The sequence below is a fragment of the Mustelus asterias genome, chromosome 4, assembly GCF_964213995.1.
Source record: "Mustelus asterias chromosome 4, sMusAst1.hap1.1, whole genome shotgun sequence".
Lineage (NCBI taxonomy): Eukaryota > Metazoa > Chordata > Chondrichthyes > Carcharhiniformes > Triakidae > Mustelus > Mustelus asterias.
The window spans coordinates 3,690,972-3,710,954 of record NC_135804.1 but is presented as its reverse complement, the minus strand read 5'-3'; the positions used below and the strand labels follow the sequence as shown (position 1 = coordinate 3,710,954).

Below are 19,983 nucleotides of genomic sequence, written 5' to 3'. Positions count from 1 at the left end.
TGACTTGCCAATTTTTAAATTCAATGCCTCGGCCGATGAAGACAAGAATGCCGTATGCCTTCTTGGCTATCTATTATAATATTACATTATTGGACAGAAATCTTTTTGATCCTTTGGATCTTGCTCCAGTATGCCCGCAAATACATTTATACTTGTAAGAATTCTTTAATACAACATTCAGGATGGATGCTTTGCTACATAGCTACAATCTGCAAGATGCTCTTTTTTTATAGTTGATTATTTTAAGTCCTGTCATCTACCCAGCAAACTGCTGAAAGATATGACCCTGGGTCACAATCAAATGTATGACTCCTGAGCATACCAATTCTGCTTCAGAACATAATCCTGCTCTTCAGACCAAATGCATTCGTTTTTTTAAATAAATTACAACTGCTGGTAAAAGTATTCCTTCTTTATTATTAACTATAACTCCTGTTTTATAGGGCAGAAGTAATTGCTTCAAAGCACAAGATTGCTGAAACTTCACAAGCAGTAAAGAGCTTTGGCTTTGGGCTGTCGCTTCATGTAAAGCTTTACATTTTTATCATGCCAAAAAAAAATGATGATCTACTTTCATTGGCTAAGCTGACTGACTACGCAAAAGAAGATAAATACTTCTTGGCTTTTTAAAGGGGACAAACAAATCATAGTTTGTAGCAGGTTTCCAAATGCTGCAAAATAGTAAATGGGCTGGATCAGGCTCAACTGTAACATTCTGCGTGGGATTTTCTGGCCACGCTGCCCCAAGACGGAGAACAACCTTTTTTTTGGTTAATCTTTCATAGGATGTGGGTGCCGCTGGCTGGACCAGCATTTATTACCTATCCCTAATTGCCCTTGAGAAGGCGGTGGTGAGCTGCCTTCTTGAACTGCTGCAGTCCATGTGGTGCAGATCCAACCACAATGCTGCAAGGGAGGGAGATCCAGAATGTTGACCCAGAAACAGTGAAGGAACAGCAAAATAGTTCCAAGTCAGGATAGTATATGGCTTGGATGGGAAGTTCCAGGTAGTGATGTTCCCATGTATCTGCTGCTTTGTCCTTCTAGGTGGTAGAGATTGCGGATATGGAAGGTGCTTCAAAGGAACCTTGGTGAATTGCTGCCCGGAAAATCCCACCCAACATCAACAGACCGTTGCATGGTTTGTGTCCCGCCTGCTACGATTCCCGTGGTGGGTGGGTTGGGAAAATTCTGTTCTCTGTGTTGGTGTCAAATGTCTTTGTATAATAACCCTTGTGTATTGAACAGTATGCAATTTTCAAAATTTTATGTGCAGAAATAACTTCCAAGTATGCATTCGATATTCTAAAACAAAATATACAATACCCTGGAAGTTACACTATGAGACTGCATGTAAAGCTGCATCAAATTCCATACCTGTTTATTGCGACCTTTATTCTCTCAACTAGCTAAACAAAGTGAGCAAAAAATTCCATTATCATTTTTTTCTCTTTAGTACAAAAATCATCAATTGTTTAAAAGTCTGATCCTTTGGGGATTTTTCTATTAGTTGTGATTAAATTAGTATAACTGAACCTGCCATACCACAATCATTAAGCAGAATTTTAGTAATCTCAACGAACAGGACTACAGCCAATTTACAAAGAGGGTTTTCACTGATGATTCCAGATTTCTTTCTCCCTCCAACTTTGATTCATTTTGCAGTTTTTGATGCTATACGTCTCCGGCCCCATCATTTCTGAGATTTTTTCAATGTTCTTACAACTTACTGAGCTGTATTTCTTTCTGTTTATCTTTTATTTCAGTTTCTCTTTTGTAATGTGATTTACAAACTCACTTTATTTAAATCCGTTTCTTCAATTCTCTGTCTGGTCTATCATAGAAGGTGCTGACAGTCAATTTGTTTGTCTATCTTCATAACGTGGGGTTTAACTGTGCTGCTGAACGTTAATCACTGTTGGTTCTCAGATTCTGGTGGGCTCGGAAATTCAATATTAATGTACTGAGTAGGATTTTGTTCATAAACTATTACTATAATGGCACCTTGCACTGGGACAAAGTGCATCAGGTTGAGACCAGCACACCAATGCAAAAGACAAGGCTGAAGTATTTGCAACCATATTTAGCCAGAAGTGCCAAATGGGTGACTCATCTCAGCTTCTCCCTGAGGTCACCAGCATCACAGATGCAAGTCTTCAGCCAGTCTTCACTCCACACGTTAGGACAGAGCTGAAGGCATTAGATACTGCAAAGGCGATGGGCCCTGACAACATTCTGCCAATAGCACTGACGACTCGTGCTCCAGAACTAGCTGTAGCCCTAGCCAAGTTGTTCTGGTGCAGCTACAACATTACATCTTCCTGGCAATGTGGAAAATAGTACAGTTATGTGCTTGGTCCAAACATGCACAAAACAATGAAACTTGAGGTGAAGTGAGAGTGACTGCCTTTGACATCAAGGCAGCATTTGACCAAGCATGGCATCAAGGAGCCCTAGCAAAACTGCAGTCAATGGGAATCGGGAGAAGACTCTCCATTGGTTGGAATCATACCCAGCATAAAGGAAGATGGTTGTGGTTGTTGCAGGTCAGTTCATAGAATACAGTGCAGAAGGAGGCCATTTGGCCCATCGAGCCTGCACCAACAATCCCATCCAGGCCCTATCCCCGTAATCTCATGTATTTATCCTACTAATCCCCCTGACACTAAAGGACAATTTAGCATGGTCAATCAACCTAATCCGCACATCTTTGGACTGTGGGAGGAAACTGGAGGAAACCCACGCAGACACAGGGACAATGTACAAACTCCACACAGACAGTAACCCAAGCCGGGAATTGAACCTTGGTCCCTAGCGCTGTGAGGCAGCAGTGCTAACCACACTGTGCCACCGTGCCGCCTCGTTGCAGGACATAACAGCAGGAATTCCTCAGGGTAGTGTCCTAGGCCCAACCATCCTCAGCTGCTTCATCAATGACCTTCCTCCCATGATAAGGTCCGAAGTGGGGATGTTCACTGATGATTGTACAATGTTCAGCACCATTCATGACTCCTCAGATCCTGAAGCAGCCCGTGTCCACAAGCAGCTAGGCCTGGACAGCATTCAGCCTTGTGCTCAGTGTTAAGGCAATAAGAGTTTTAACAACACCAGGTTAAAGTCCAACAGGTTTATTTGGTAGCAAATGCCATTAGCTTTTGGAGCGCTGCTCCGCTCCGAAAGCTAATGGCATTTGCTACCAAATAAACCTGTTGGACTTTAACCTGGTGTTGTTAAAACTCTTACTGTGTTTACCCCAATCCAACGCCGGCATCTCCACATCATGACTCAGTGTTAAGGACCAGATCAGAAACTCCAAGGCATTTTATGAAGTTAGCCTAGACCCTAATTTTTATATTTGATTTCGGCATAAGGTGTTTAATCCCAGGTATGATTCAAGTGACCAACTAGGAAGCTTTCATCAAAACAAATTTTATTTAGTTAGAATATAACAAAAAGAATTAGCATAACTTTTATCAATTAAAATTCTCAAACATGAGAAAATATAATTCTTAACAGCTAGCTATCTCTATTGTTCCAATTTAGCAGTATCCCAACGGACATGAATCCTTTCTTTAGAACCAGCTAACACAGAAACCAAAGATGTTACAGAGGTAAATTTCCAGCCTTCTGACACTTCTGGAGAGTGATCCAGATTCTCATGCAGCAACTTCCAAAGAAAGCTCCACCCCATCTACAAGAAGCATGGCAGCAACTCACGAGGCATCCTTCAACTGCACTAGTGCAGACACATCAAGCAGAATGGCATCCTTCTGTGCTGTAATCATTCAATGATTCTATTTTGGCTGGAGTATGGTGTATGACCCAAAAACTAAATAAATGACTTGGGCAAGATTGGGAGAGAAGCCATCGAGAAGTCACTGGAATATTTGCACTGTTGTCGCATTGTCCCAAGTCTCCAAAGAGTCTACCTCAATGGACCAGTCCTCTCCTATCATTACTTGGAGTTGTTAGGTCAGTGCTCCTAATTGACTGTTTTGGGAACAAAGTGATCCTCCTCAGGTCATGGCTGTGGTCTACTGACATTGAGTCATCATCTCAATTCTTCCTGTACAATTTCCATCAGAGAGCATTGGATAACAATATAAACTGAACTCTGGTCAGTTTAAGTAAATAGGTAATTTAAAAACCACCTAATGTATATTGGTAATAGTGTTCCGAACTCTATAGTTTTGCTGTTGTATTATAAAGCTTGTGCAGGGTCAATGTTGGCTCCAATGCTAGCTTGCAACCTAAAAGAATAACTTCTTTCCAAGTTTCTCCCCGGAACAATGTTGTACATGTGGCTCTCCCGCATCTCAATGTGACAGTTTGGGTGTATAAACATTTGTATGAATATAACTTATAGCCAATCTTAAAGATGATGAATTGATTACTTACTTTTGTCATGCACGGTACTGTAACAGGTTAATAACTTCTTTAGTTCCTTTTTATATCTATCCTCACATTCTTGAATCACTTTGTGACGGTCACATTTGTTGGGGCACAACTGAAGAATTTTGCAGAAATTTCTGCTATTCAGGGATGTTGATGTAGTTGAACAACCTATTAGAGATTAAACTAGATGAGATTTTTCTCCAAGGTAATATCTGCACCATATTTCTTTTACTAATTAAGAGTTTAGAAGATTTTATTTTGTTGGATTACAGTCAGTTAAAGCTGAAATAATTGTGCCCTGGCTCCCCAACAGCCCAACTGGTAAAATCAGAATCACTTCATCAGACAGATCGGCAGGTACAAGTTTGTTTCCCATTCAGTATTCAGTTATCTGACACTAGCAGGAATGTCAGCTGATTTGGAGGGGTGCTACATTTGTCCTTGGAGTCAATGCGGCCCAATTTTAGCTCCTTGCCAGTGGGTGGGTTTTGAATGGGTCAAATTTGGGTCCCTTGGGTTGGAGTGGTCTAAGTCAGGCAGGGTTTCTGTCATCAACAGTGACCTCTGATAGAATACATGTATGTGTGTGCACATGTGAATATTGTCTAAAGGTAAGAAAGGACTCATCTTATTCATGAAGAATGATCATTTAGCTAAGTTGCAGTTTACTAGATGCCCACTGTACTATACTCGAATGTCTTTGACAGAGGATGGGAAAAAAGTTGTGTCACACATTGGAAAAGAATAATTGCTGATTAGCTGTACTGATGAAGGGCTTTATCAGGAATGTTAACATATCACTCCAGTCTTTCAGATGAAGACCAACCTGCTGTGCATGTCTAGCATTTTGATTTCAGTTTTCTTCCCTGTAACCTTGAATTCATAGACTTTGGACTAGGATTATGGTTCTGTGGCTCATAGCCACTAACTGGTACCTCTCTCAAGTGCCATTTTTTTATTATGTGCACCTAGGCAATGAGGACCAGGTTATTCAAAGATGGAAATTGTGCCTAATTCTGTCTTCATCCAAAGGCCCCCCACACACACATTTCCAGAAAGGTATCTTAACAGATATCAATAACGAGTTGAAACTGTGCCTGATTTACACCCTTAGTCTCGAGATGTTAAGGCTAACTGCAGTATCCAAATTGTTATCCTTACTGGCATGGCACAGTGGCACAGTGGTTAGCACTGCTGCCTCACAGTGCCAGGAACCTGGATTCAATTTCCAGCTTGCGTCACTGTCTGTACGGAATCTACACAGTCTCCCCGTGTCTGCGTGGGTTTCCTTCAAGTGCTCCGGTTTCCTCCCACAGTCCAAAAGACATGCTGGTTAGGTGCATGAGCCATGCTAAATTCTCCCTCAGTGTATCCAAACAGGTGCTGGAGTGTGGCGGCTCAGGGATTTTCACAGTAACTTAATTGCCGTGTTAATGTGGCACTAGTAAATTTTTTTTTAAAGTTTTTCTATTAGTCACAAGGAGGCTTACATTCACACTGCAATGAAGTTACTGTGAAAATCCCCTAGTCGCCACACTCTGGCGTCTGTTCAGATACACTGAGGGAGAATTTAGCACGGCCAATTCACCTAACTAGCACGTCTTTCAGACTGTGGGAGGAAACCGGAGCACCTGGAGGAAACCCACGCAGATACAGGGAGAACGTGCAGACTCCACACAGACAGTGACCCAAGCCAGGAATCAAACCCGTATCCTTGGTGCTGTGAGGCAGCAGTGCTCACCACTGTGCCACTGTGCCACCCCAATAAATAAACTTAAACCATAACTGGCTACTCAGCATATACCAGAAGTTGAAAGCAGCAGGGTAGATTTTCAATCTGGTAACAAATGGGCACAATTATTTGAAAATTTCGGTGGAGATGGGCTGTTCTACATGCTGTATGACTAACAGAGCATTTCAATTTTTTATTTTCAGCATTCACTTTTTGTTTGTTATGTCTACAAGGGGGCAACTCGTCAGATTGGATCTGTTGTCTATATGTCTGAATTTGGGAGGGGAGAACTGTAATCCTCTTAAACTGATTGGCACAGTAAGAAGTTTCACAACATCAGGTTAAAGTCCAACATGTTTATTTGGTAGCACAAACTTTTGGAGTGTCGCTCCTTCTTCAGGTGAGTGAAGAGCTGTGTTCACAAACAGGGCATACATAGACACAGACTCAAGTTACAAGATAATGGTTGGAATGCAAGAAACAACTGCAAGAAACAACTGCAAGAAACACAAAGTTGTGATAGTGGGGGATTTTAATTTTCCACATATAGATTGGGACTCGCATACTGTTAAAGGTTTGGACGGGATAGAGTTTGTAAAATGTGTTCAGGAGAATTTTCTACATCAGTATCTCGAGGTGCCAACTAGAGAGGATGCGATATTGGATCTCCTATTGGGAAATGAGTTAGGGCAGGTGATGGATGTGAGTGTAAGGGAACACTTTGGATCCAGTGATCATAATGCCATTAGTTTCAACCTGATCATGGATAAGGATAGATCTGGTCCTCGAGTTGAAGTTCTGAACTGGAAAAAGGCCAAATTTGATGAAATGAGAAGGGATCTGGGAAGTGTGGATTGGCACAGGCTGTTCTCTGATAAGGATGTAAATGGAAAGTGGGAGGCCTTCAAAGGAGAAATTTTGAGAGTGCAGAGTTGTATGTTCCTGTCAGGATTAAAGGCAAAGTAAATAGGAATAAGGAACCTTGATTCTCGAGGGAGATTGTAACACTGATTAAGAGGAAGAGAGAGTTGTATGAAATGTACAGGCAGCAAGGAACACATCAGATGCTCGAGGAGTATAAAAAGTGCAAGAAGCTACTTAAGAGGGAAATCAGGAGGGCTAAAAGAAGACATGAGGTTGCTTTGGCAGACAGAGTGAAGGAAAATCCAAAGAGCTTCTATAGGTATGTTAGGAGCAAAAGGATAGTGAGGGATAAAATTGGTCCTCTTGAAGACCAGAGTGGTACACTGTGTATGGAACCAAAAGAGATGGGGGAGATACTAAATGTTTTTTTTGCATCCGTATTTACTGAGGAAACGGGCATGGAGTCTATGGAAATAGGGCAAACAGGTAGGGAGGTCATGGAACCTTTACAGATCAAAGGGGAGGAGGTGCTCGCTGTCTTGAGGCAAATCAGAGTGGATAAATCCCCAGGACCAGACAGGGTATTCCCATGGACCTTGAGGGAAGCTAGTGTTGAACTTGCAGGGGCCCTGGCAGACATATTTAAATGTCAGTATTCACGGGGGAGGTGCCGGATGATTGGAGGGTGGCTCATGTTGTTCCATTGTTTAAAAAAAGTTCCAAAAGAAATCCGGGAAATTATAGGCCAGTAAGTTTGACGTCGGTGGTGGGCAAGTTATTGGAAGGTGTGATAAGGGATAGGATCTACAAATGTTTGGATAGACAGGGACTTATTAGGGAGAGTCAACATGGCTTTGTGCGTGGTAGGTCATGTTTGACCAATCTATTAGAGTTTTTTGAGGAGGTTACCAGGAAAGTGGATGAAGGGAAGGTGGTGGATGTTGTCTACCTGGATTTCAGCAAGGCCTTTGACAAGGTAACCTCATGGGAGGTTAGTTAGGAAGGTTCAGTCACTAGGTATACATGGGGAGGTAGTAAATTGGATAAGACACTGGCTCAATGGAAGAAGCCAGAGAGTGGTTGTGGAGGATTGTTTCTCTGAGTGGAGGCCTGTGACTAGTGGTGTGCCGCAGGGATCGGTGTTGGGTCCATTGTTGTTTGTCATCTATATCAATGATCTGGATGATAATGTGGTAAATTGGATCAGCAAGTTTGCTGGTGATACAAAGATTGGAGGTGTAGTGGACAGTGAGGAAGGTTTTCAAAGCTTGCAGAGGGATTTGGACCAACTAGAAAAATGGGCTGAAAAATGGCAAATGGAATTTAACGCAGACAAGTGTGAGATATTGCACTTTGGGAGGACAAACCCAAGTAAAACGTACAGGGTAAATGGTAGGACTCTGAAGAGTGCAGTTGAACAGAGGGATCTGGGAATACAGGTACAGAATTCCCTAAAAGTGACGTCACAGGTGGATAGGGTCGTAAAGAGTGCCTTTGGTACATTGGCCTTTATAAATCGGAGTATCGAGTATAAAAGTTGGAGTGTTATGGTAAGGTTATATAAGGCATTGGTGAGGCCGAATTTGGAGTATTGTGTACAGTTTTGGTCACCTAGTTACAGGAAGGATGTAAATAAGGTTGAAAGAGTGCAGAGAAGGTTCACAAGGATGTTGCCGGGACTTGAGAAGCTGAGTTACAGAGAGAGATTGAATAGGTTGGGACTTTTATTCCCTGGAGCGTAGAAGATTGAGGGGAGATTTGATAGAGGTGTATAAGATTTTGATGGGTATAGATAGAGTGAATGCAAGCAGGCTTTTTCCACTGAGGCTAGGGGAGAAAAAAAACCAGAGGGCATGGGTTAAAGGTGAAAGGAGAAAAGTTTAAAGGGAATATTAGGGGGGGCTTCTTCACGCAGAGTGGTGGGAGTGTGGAATGAGCTGCCGGATAAAGTGGTAAATGGTAAAGTGGTAACTTTTAACATTTAAGAAAAACTTGGACGGGTTCATGGATGAGAGGGGTGTGGAGGGATATGGTCCAAGTGCAGGTCAATGGGACTAGGCATAAAATGGTTTGGCACAGACAAGAAGGGCCAAAAGGCCTGTTTCTGAGCTGTAATTTTCTATGGTTCTATGGACTTTAACCTGGTGTTGTGAGACTTCTTACTGTGCTTACCCCAGTCCAACGCCGGCATCTCCACATCATCACTGATTGGGCCAGAATTTATTGCCCATCCCTAATTGCCCTTGAATTGAGTGGTGTTTCAGAGTCAACTATATAGGCCAGATCAGGTAACATAGAACATTACAGCGCAGTACAGGCCCTTCGGCCCTCGATGCTGTGCCGACCAGTGGAACCAATCTAAAGCCCCTCTAATCTACACTATTCCAATATCATCCATATGTTTATCCAATAACCATTTGAATGCTCTTAATGTTGACGAGTCCACTACTGCTGCAGGCAGGGCATTCCACGCCCTTACTACTCTCTGAGTAAAGAACCTACCTCTAACATCTCTCTTATATCTCTCATCCCTCAATTTAAAGCTATGTCCCCTCGTGCTAGCCAACACCATCTGAGGAAAAAGGCTCTCACTATCCACCCTATCTAATCCTCTGATCATCTTGTATGCCTCTATTAAGTCACCTCTTAACCTTCTTCTCTCTAACGAAAACAACCTCAAGCCCCTCAGCCTTTCCTCATACGATTTTCCCACCATACCAGGCAACATCCTGGTAAATCTCCTCTGCACCCTTTCCAACACTTTCACATCTTTCCTATAATACGGTAAGGATAAGAACATAAGAACATAAGAAATAGGAGCAGGAGTAAGCCATCTAGCCCCTCAACCCTGCTCCGCCATTCAATAAGATCATGGCTGATCTGATAGTGGGTTCAGTTCCACTTACCCGCCCACTCCCCATAACCCTTAATCCCCTTAATGGTTAAAAATCTATCTGTGACTTAAACACATTTAACGAGGTAGCCTCTACTGCTTCATTGGACAGAAAATTCCAAAGATTCACTACCCTCTGGGAGAAGAAGTTCCTCCTCAACTCTGTTCTAAATTGACTACCCCGTATTTTGAGGCTATGCCCCTTAGTACTTGTTTCCATTGTAAGTGGAAATAACCTCGCTGCTTCTACCCTGTCTAGCCCTTCATTAACTTATATGTCTCTATAAGATCTCCCCTCAACCTTCTGAACTCCAATGAGTACAGGCCCAGTCTACTCAATCTCTCCTCATAAGCTAACCCCCTCATCTCTGGAATCAACCTGGTGGATCTTCTCTGTATCCTCTCCAAAGCTAATATATCCTTTCTTAAATAAGGGGACCAAAATTGTACACAGTACTCCAGGTGTGGCCTCACGAGTACCCTGTACAGTTGCAGCATGACCTCCCTGCTTTTATACTCCATCCCTCTCGCGATAAAGGCCAACATTCCATTTGCCTTCTTGATTACCTGCTGCACCTGCAAACTGAGTTTTTGGTGATTCATGCACAAGGACCCCAGGATGGCAGATTTCCTTTCCTAAAGGACATTAGCGAACGAAATGGATTTTTAGGACAATTGATAATAGTTTCATCAGACTTTTAATTCCAGATTTTTATGGAATTCAATTTTCACCATCTGCTCTGGTGGGATTTGAACCAAGGTCCCAAGAGGACTTCCCTGGATCTTCTGAATTACTAACCCAGTGACAATACCACTATTTAATTGCCTCCCTGGATGGCTTGCATCTCAGGTTGCTATAGGAAGTTAGGGTAGAGGTAATGGAGGAGCTTGCCATAATTTTCCAATCTTCCTGGATATAGATGAGATATCACAAGACTGGAAAGTGGCGAATGTCACAAACCTTTAGAGATACAAGGAGGATATGATGATGAATTTGCTTTCCTAATTAGGTGCTTCGGTTTCCTCCCACAGTCTGAAAGACATGCTGGTTAGGTGCATTGGCCATGCTAAATTCTCCTTCAATATACCCGAACAGGCGCCGGAGTGCGGCGACTAGAGGATTTTCACAGTAACTTCATTGCAGTGTTAATGTAAGCCTACTAGTGACACTAATAAAAAAATAAAATAAACTTTAAACTACTTTTCTGCCTATCTTTGTGTCATGATGTGGAGATGCCGGCGTTGGACTGGGGTAAACACAGTAAGAAGTCTCACAACACCAGGTTAAAGTCCAACAGGTTTATTTGGTAGCAAAAGCCACTCACTTTTGGAGCGCTGCTCCTTCGTCCGGTAAGTGGGAGTTCTGTTCACAAACAGGGCATGTAAAGACACAAACTCAATTTACAAAATAATGGTTGGAATGTGAGTCTTTACAGGTAATCAAATCTTAAAGGTACAGACAATGTGAGTGGAGAGAGGGTTAAGCACAGGTTAAAGAGATGTGTATTGTTTCCAGCCAGGACAGTTAGTGAGATTTTGCAAGCCCAGGCAAGTCGTGGGGGTTACAGATAATGTGACATGAACCCAAGATCCCAGTTGAGGCCGTCCTCATGTGTGCGGAACTTGGCTATCAGTCTCTGCTCAGCGACTCTGCGTTGTCATGTGTCGTGAAGGCCGCCTTGGAGAATGCTTACTCGAATGTCAGAGGCCGAATGCCCGTGACCGCTGAAGTGTTCCCCATAAGGAAGAGAACACTCTTGCCTGCTGATCGTCGAGCAGTGTTCATTCATCCATTGTCATAGCGTCTGCATGGTCTCCCCAATGTACCATGCCTCAGGACATCCTTTCCTGCAGCGTATCAGCTAGACAACGTTGGCCGAGTTGCAAGAGTATGCAGCGTGTACCTGGTGGATGGTGTTCTCACGTGAGATGATGGCATCCGTGTCGATGATCCGGCACGTCTTGCAGAGGTTGCTGTGGCAGGGTTGTGTGGTGTTGTGGTCACTGTTCTCCTGAAGGCTGGGTAGTTTGCTGATAACAATGGTCTGTTTGAGGTTGTGCGGTTGTTTGAAGGCAAGAAGTGGGGGTGTGGGGATGGCCTTGGCGAGATGTTCATCTTCTTCGATGATGTGTTGAAAGCTCTGAAGAAGATGTCGTAGCTTCTCCGCTCCGGGGAAGTACTGGATGACGAAGGGTACTCTGTCCACCGTGTCCCGTGTTTGTCTTCTGAGGAGGTCGGTGCGGTTTTTCGCTGTGGCACGTTGGAACTGTTGATCAATGAGTCTAGCGCCATATCCTGTTCTTATGAGGGCATCTTTCAGCATCTGGAGGTGTCTGTTGCGATCATCCTCATCTGAACAAATCCTGTGTATACAGAGGGCTTGCCCGTAGGGGATGGCTACTTTAACGTGTTTAGGGTGAAAGCTGGAGAAGTGGAGCATCGTGAGGTTATCCGTGGGCTTGCGGTACAATGAAGTGCTGAGGTGACCGTCCTTGATGGCGATGCCTGCGTCCAAGAACACATTCTTGTTGGGGAACACTTCAGCGGTCACGGGCATTCGGCCTCTGATCTTCGGGTAAACGTTCTCCAAGGCGGCCTTCACGACACACGACAACGCAGAGTCGCTGATCAGAGACTGATAGCCAAGTTCTGCACACATGAGGACGGCCTCAACTGGGATCTTGGGTTCATGTCACATTATCTGTAACCCCCACGACTTGCTGGGCTTGCAAAATCTCACTAACTGTCCTGTCTGGAGACAATACAGATCTCTTTAACCTGTGCTTAACCCTCTCTCCACTCACATTATCTGTACCCTTAAGACTTGATTATCTGTAAAGACTCGCATTCCAACCATTATTTTGTAAATTGAGTTTGTGTCTTTACATGCCCTGTTTGTGAACAGAATTCCCACTTACCTGACGAAGGAGTAGCGCTCCAAAAGCTAGTGGCTTTTGCTACCAAATAAAACTGTTGGACTTTAACCTGGTGTTGTGAGACTTCTTACTATCTTTGTGTCATCAGCAAACTTAGCAATCATATCTTTTGTTCCTTCACCAAAGTCATTTGTATAAATTGTAAAATGTTGTGGCTCCAGCACTGATCCCTGTGACACATCTGTTATTGCCAACCACAAAATTATCTATTCATGTTTACTCTCTGTTTCCTGTTAGCTAGCCAATCTTTTATCCATGCCAACATGTTACCCACTATAGAATGAGCTTTTATTTTCTGCAATAACCTTTGATGTGGCATCTTATCAAATGCATTCTGGAAATCTAAGTACATTACATCCACCAGTTCTCCTTTATCTACAGCACATGTTACTTCTTCAAAGAACTCCAGTACATTGGTTAAACGTGATATTGGGAGAGGTGGGATGGTGGTCGAATTCCAAGATTATGGATCACTGTCCTCTTTGTCCTAACCTTTGCAAATAGGATACAGACATTCCCCAGATGCTAACTTAGGAAAATTGACCTCAGTATTCCTGTGGTCAGGGAAATCTAAAGCATCCAATCAGATTTTCATTAACCGAGGAGAATGAGGGCCCTAGAAAAATGTTGCAATAATTTAAAGACTTGGCATATATTTAGGTGGGTAAGAGTGAGATTCAAAAGTTATGTGTACATACCTGAACATCGGAAATCTTGGCCCGCAGTAAATGAAGGTGCAGGGTTTGTAAGACTAATAGTGATTTCATTATCAATTAGATCTGAACACAGAATCAGTGGATCTATAAATAGGAAGACAATAAAGCATTGAAAGCATTTACTTTACAAGTCTATTCTTCATTATAAAAGTAATATTTTCTTTTTCAGTCCTGCCTAATCAATAGGGTTTACAACCCATTGCGAGGTTCTCTGTCAATACAACTCTGTATCTGGAGGCTAGCAGGAGCACCATTTTCCTTTCCTTCTGGATGAAGAATCATCTCCACTCCCACATCCCAGTGGTACTGTCTGAGTTTGGAAATCAAAAGTTTAGTTGGTTAAAACAATAAGTAGCTAAACCATAGAGATCAGACTGAGTCCCAGTTCCTGCTGGGTTAGTTAATCTCAGTAAGAAGTCTCACAACACCAGGTTAAAGTCCAACAGGTTTATTTGGTAGCAAATACCATAAGCTTTCGGAGCAATGCTCCCCATCTGACGAAGGAGCATTGCTCCGAAAGCTTATGGTATTTGCTACCAAATAAACCTGTTGGACTTTAACCTGGTGTTGTGAGACTTCTTACTGTGCTTACCCCAGTCCAACGCCGGCATCTCCACATCATAGTTAATCTCAGCCAAGGTGTGATAGAAGCACCAACAGATGGCTCAGTGTCCTAACGTTACTGAGAGCAAAATCACCCAGACTTCCACCACTGATATCTTCTAATCAATAGCATGACAAACCAATTTGTCCTTTGTACATTGCAGGAATACCAAAGCGAACTTCAGCATTTTTTGTTTTTTTGCTAAGATTAATGAATTCAGACCAGCCGTCACATCTGGGATCTGCTCACTATGGTCCAATGTGATATTATGGGATACATGTTCCAAAGTGCATTTATAAATAGTTTAAATATGGTTTCGCAGATAAATCTACCTATACATTCTACTTTGGAATAGTCCAGGTTATTACCACATACAGATGGAATGCTTACACACTTTTAGGACTCACATTAGGTCCTATATGTATAACTGTAGTTTTCAAACTGGGGTGCACAGCAGCTTTCCAGGGGAATCAGCAAGATAACCTAAAATTGTTTACTGAGCACTGAAGTGAATATGTAGCAGTCAAGGGTAGGCTTGATGCAAGCCGGGAACAGAGTGAGGCCATCGCACAAGCAGCACAGAGTGGGCTGGCTGTCTCACCTAGGAAGGAAGCAGGCAGATTCATCTCACTGATATCTGTAAATAAATATCTATTTTCTTTAAAGCATTATTAAAACACCTTTTACATGCAGCACTTTCATACTATGAATATTATGTAGTATATTACTACTCATAGCAGGAAAATGCTTCATATATTGATATTCACAGAGCCCTGCATCTAAACCATATCCTATATCTATAGAGCTATATAAAATTATATAGTATTTGCATTTAGATGGGGGAATCCATGATCACTAGTCCACTTAAAAGGGGTTCCTTCAACTAAGATAGCCTGAGAACCACAGATGTAGATGATATAAACATATGGCCCTTCTTAATGTTAGCTGTATTAACCAATTGGAATTATTGATATTTCTTTCCATTCAAGAGTTTTTGACATGCTATTATCATTGTTTTCAGACTGAAGGTGTTCCATACCTATGTAATTCTGTTTGCTTCTCTTTCTGATAATTGGAGCAGGTCTTTTGAATGAGTCATGGCTATAAAGGAAAAAACAATTATGGAACAAGGTAATACAGGGGTTGAATGAACAAAATTATAATGTTCATAGTCTTATAAAGATTTAAAAAAATCATTTTTACTGGCTCATATGTAATACATTTTCTGCCTGCAACAGTTGACCTTCTGTTGACATACTTTTTGGCCGGAAATCAGAACGGGTGAGGGGCGGACAATGGTTAATCACGAGCAGGATTTTATGGTTTTGGGATGAGCGAGACTGTAAAATCCCACCCTTTGTGTCAATTTCCTCCTGTTATAAATTCTTATGCTCACATGTAAACTCATCATGATCTGGCAGCAGATTCTACAATTACTTTTGAAAGTTATTTCCCTACAGCAGCACAGTCCTTTTGGAGGTTAATAATCAGACTTTTGAATGGACCTACCTCACACTAAGTTGATCTTTCTCTACACCCTCGCTATGACTGTAACACTACATTCTGTACCCTTTACTTTCCTTCTCTATGCACGGTATGCTTTGTCTGTATAGCGCGCAAGAAACAATACTGTTCACTGTGTACTAATACACGTGACAATAATAAATCAAATCAAATCAGTTTCGACTCAACATCATTCAATCAAACAGGACTGAGAGGTGCAGTTGGTGGTCGGTTGTTTGCAGCACCCAGTTTCCAAGATTCAGTTAACAAGCTAATTAGGTCATCCTTAAGTTTATCCATTTTAGATTGCAGTATCTTATAATTTATTAATTCCTTGCTGAGGTGATGTAAAGGCCAGGTTCCTGTTTTTCAAAACTGCCTTGTGTTAAAGGACATTGTAAATTCTATGCTATGGGATATTTTTACTTGAGCACACAATTATGCCTAGACATGTTTATAAAGTTTTTAAATCTTTTCTTTTTATCCAGCAGATGAACTCTGCTTTTAATTTGAATTCTGCTTTAAATTTTAATGCCCATTTCATCGGAGAATCACTCTTTTAAATCTTATAGCGCTTTATTTAGAGTTGGACTCTCTTATAATTTTGTAATTACAGCTGCATTCCTTCACTAAAGGGACAAATGTTAAACAGCTACTTATTGCTAAGACTGACTTCAATGGGAGGATACAAGAGTCCATAATAAACTGGGCAAATGTATTGAAGGGTGAAATAAAAGGTTAGAATAAAGTGTTTAATGTGATAGTTTATTCCTCAAAGGGGCAAGAACTCTACCTGCCAAGGAGAGACAGCCATGGACAACTAAAGTGATCACAGACAACATTTATCTGAAATACCTTGGATGTCTAGTTCAACATTTAGAAAGTTGTGCACACTGCAGTCAAAATCTGCATTGTGTGATTCAAACATGTTAGACAAGCGATAATTAAGTTAGTGAAAGTTACAATTCTCTCATACACCGCCCAGTTATGAAAATGGTGAAATAGCCTGCATTTATTTAATGTCTTTCATGCCCCACAGTCAGCCAATAAAGTGCAGTGACCACTGTTCTTTAGACAAGTACAGCCAAACAGCTGTTAATCTATTTCTGTGGTAGTTTTCCTTCATTAACAATGATGAACTTCCTCGGAATGGCAATCAGGGTCAGATTGCTACTCTGTGCCCGCTTACCTGCACCAAATGCCTTCCATGCCAGTCTCACCCAACCATCTGACGCAGGCAGGGCAAGATCCAGATTTCACTGGAGACCGACATCATAGTCTAATAAAGTTGAAGCCCCTTTTTTCTCCACTAGTTGCTGTAAAGTAGTAAGTTTAAAGGTTCCATTGAAACTGACAGGTCAGGGAGAGAATAAGTGTCAAAGGTAAGTGGGCAGGTTTCGTGAGGTGGGGGGGATTGGAGGTCAGGTTAGTGAGGGATTGGACATCAGCCGGGATGAGACATCAGGGGAAGGTGGAGGGGTTGGACATTGGAATAGGATGAAAGGGTCGGACATTAGGAGAGAGGTGTGGGGGTCAGAGGGTGGGGGGGGGGGGGGATGTCTGGCCAGGCTGGTGGGTCCAGACAGATTGGGGAGTCAGGTTGGATCGAGGTGCCATCCAGCCAGGGTTAGGGCATCAGGTCGAGGATGAGAGTCAGGCCTGCGGGTTGGGAGTGGTAAGATCGAGGGGTGGGAGATTCCCATGGGGGGTGTCAAGGAGTGGGGTATGAAGTTGGGGGGGGGTGGTCAATTAATCGGAAGGGGTGTCAAGATTCCTCTGGGGAGCTGTGGTTGTGAGGAGAGTCCCATGCGGAGATCGGTCTGGGATTTTTAAAAATAGTCACACAGAAGTTAGAAGAGGTTCTATTTCTCAGTAACTATTAGTATAACATTGGCAGAACCATCCAAAGTTAGGGTGGAATTTTCCCGTCCAGCCCGCTACAGGAATCGTAGCGGGCGGAACATGAACCATGCAAAGGTCCGTTGACCTCGTGTGGGATTTTCCAGTCTTGGGGCGAGCATGGCTGGAAAACCCTGCCCGTTGTGATTTAAATCACTTTGTCAGATGGTTCCCAACACAACGCAATACAGAGGAAGTAGCACGTCTGGGTAATTGTGATGCAAACCCTCATTTGGGAACTTCCAAGAGGGATTCCCCAACACATCTTTGGGATACCCCCCAAAGCAATGCTGCAGAATCTAGAATCTATGGCCCTTTGTTTTCTTTTTTGTTTATCCTTTAAAAAAATGCCTTTTGTTCCTACTTAATCATAAGAAGATGTCCTACCTGTTTGTAAAATCTTGCTCGTTGCTGGATTTCTGCTCTTTCCTTGATGTACTTGGTCTTGGAAGTTCAGCCACAGGTACAGTTACTGGCTGGTTAAATGGCTTTCCACATTGCACAGACCAAAATTTTGCACCATATTGCTGATCAGTTTCTGGAACTCTATCTCTGTTCTTAATATCAGAGGATGCACTTGGCCCATTACTACCAGCTGGGTCAATGGACAAATCATATTGCTGGCTTTTCATATCCCTTGTTTTGGCATCAGAACTCCATTTGTCAACATTACCAAATTGCTGTGCATTGGAAATTTTTCTATTTGCCTCCTGTGGAAAACCATCTTCTACAAATATCTGTCGTCTCACTTTTTCCTAAGAGAAAATAAAGGATAAGAATTTGCTTTTAATTCCTTACTATTTATTTTTGCTTGTTTTCAATTAAATAAAGCTTAGGATGATATTTGAGAACAAGTATGTAATATTTTGATATTATTACATTGTATAAATGGTCTGTTCTCCGCCCCTCCCACAGCACAGTGAGTAAATTCATCACTCAGGTTTCCTGTTTTGTGCTGCCTTCACTGGGGCAGTGGTGGACACACCATACCCGGTCTCCATGCTACCATGAAGGCAGTAATCATTTGCCATGTGATTTCAAATCCATAATTTCCCTGATGTATCTAATTCATGCGGCGGAGGGTTCATGTAGGGGAGATTTTTAATGTTAAGAGGAATATGAAGCCAATAGTGCAGGGTAGGTTTGCAGGCAATGATAACCAGTGTATGACAGATAGTGACAAATGTACAAACGTAGGAGTGCACCAGCAAATAAAATCAAAATTGAAAAAATGGTAAGAAGACAGAGTTAAAGGCTTTTTAACTGAATGCATGTGACATTTAAAGTGAGACAGATGAATTGATAGCACAAACAGAAATAAATGGGTTGAATGAAAGCCATTACCGAAGCACGGTTGCAAACTAACCACGGCTGGAACCTCAACATTCAAATGTATTTGACTTTTTGGAAAGACAGAAAGAAAGGAAAAGGAGGCAGTATAATTCTGTTAATAAAAGATGAGATCAGTACAGTAGTGAAAAATGATCTTGGTTCAGAGGGCCAAAACGTAGAATCAGTTTGGGTGGAGATAGGAAATAGCAAAGGAAAGAAGCCACTGGTAGGAGTGGTTTATTGGCCCTGACAGTAGCCACCCTGTAGGACAAAGTATTAATGAAGAAATAATGGGGCTGCTTAGAAATGTATTACAATCAGTGGGGAAGATTTTAATCTTCATATACATTGGATGAATCAAATTGACAAAGGTAACCTGAAGGATGAGTTTTTTTTTAAGCTTATTTATTAGTGTCACAAATAGGCCTACGTTAACACTGCAATGAAGTGACTGTGAAAATCCCCAAGTTGCCACACTCCAGCACCTGTTTGGGAACACCAAGCGAGAATTTAGCATGGTCAATGCACCTAATCAGCACGTCTTTCAGACTGTGGGAGGAAACCAGAGCACCTGGAGGAAACCCACACAGACATGGGTGAAACCCACGGAGAATGTGCAGACCCCACACAGTGACCCAAGCCGGGAATCAAACCCAGGTCCCTGGCGCTGTGAGGCAGCAGTGCTAACTTTGTCACCGTGCCGCCATAGTAAGAGTGCTCATTACAACATAGAATTTCACTCTCAGTTTGAGGGTGAGAAATTTGGCTCTGAAACTCGTGTGTTAAAATTAAATAAAGGCATTTACAAGTGTGTGATGACAAAGTTAGTGGAATGAGAAAATAGACTAAAAGGTAAGAAGGTAGAGAAGCAGCTACAGACATTTAAGGAAATATTTAATAACTCTCAACAAAAATATATTCTATTGAAAAAGACTCTACAAGGCTACACCATCCATGACTAATCAACAAAGTTAAGGGCAGTATCAAATAAAAAGATGTTCTATGCTGCAAAAATAAGTGATCAGCCAGAAGATTGGAGAACTTTTAGAAATCAGCAAAGGATGACTAAAAAAAAAAGGGAGAAATTGGAGTATCAGAGAAAACTAGC

The 19,983-nt window shown here is 42.1% G+C and overlaps 1 protein-coding gene across 1 annotated transcript in view; it reads right to left on the bottom strand.

Annotated features, from left to right (window-relative positions):
- The window catches only part of terb1 (telomere repeat binding bouquet formation protein 1), a 128,521-nt gene that overhangs the window by 51,931 nt on the left and 56,607 nt on the right, over positions 1 to 19,983 (bottom strand). The window contains exons 13-16 of the mRNA XM_078210448.1: positions 17,931 to 18,298; positions 15,181 to 15,242; positions 13,520 to 13,621; positions 4,399 to 4,563 (exon numbers count right to left, since the gene is read on the bottom strand). Of these exons, the coding sequence (XP_078066574.1) occupies positions 4,399 to 4,563; positions 13,520 to 13,621; positions 15,181 to 15,242; positions 17,931 to 18,298 (697 nt within the window). The remainder of the gene's footprint in view (positions 1 to 4,398; positions 4,564 to 13,519; positions 13,622 to 15,180; positions 15,243 to 17,930; positions 18,299 to 19,983) is intronic.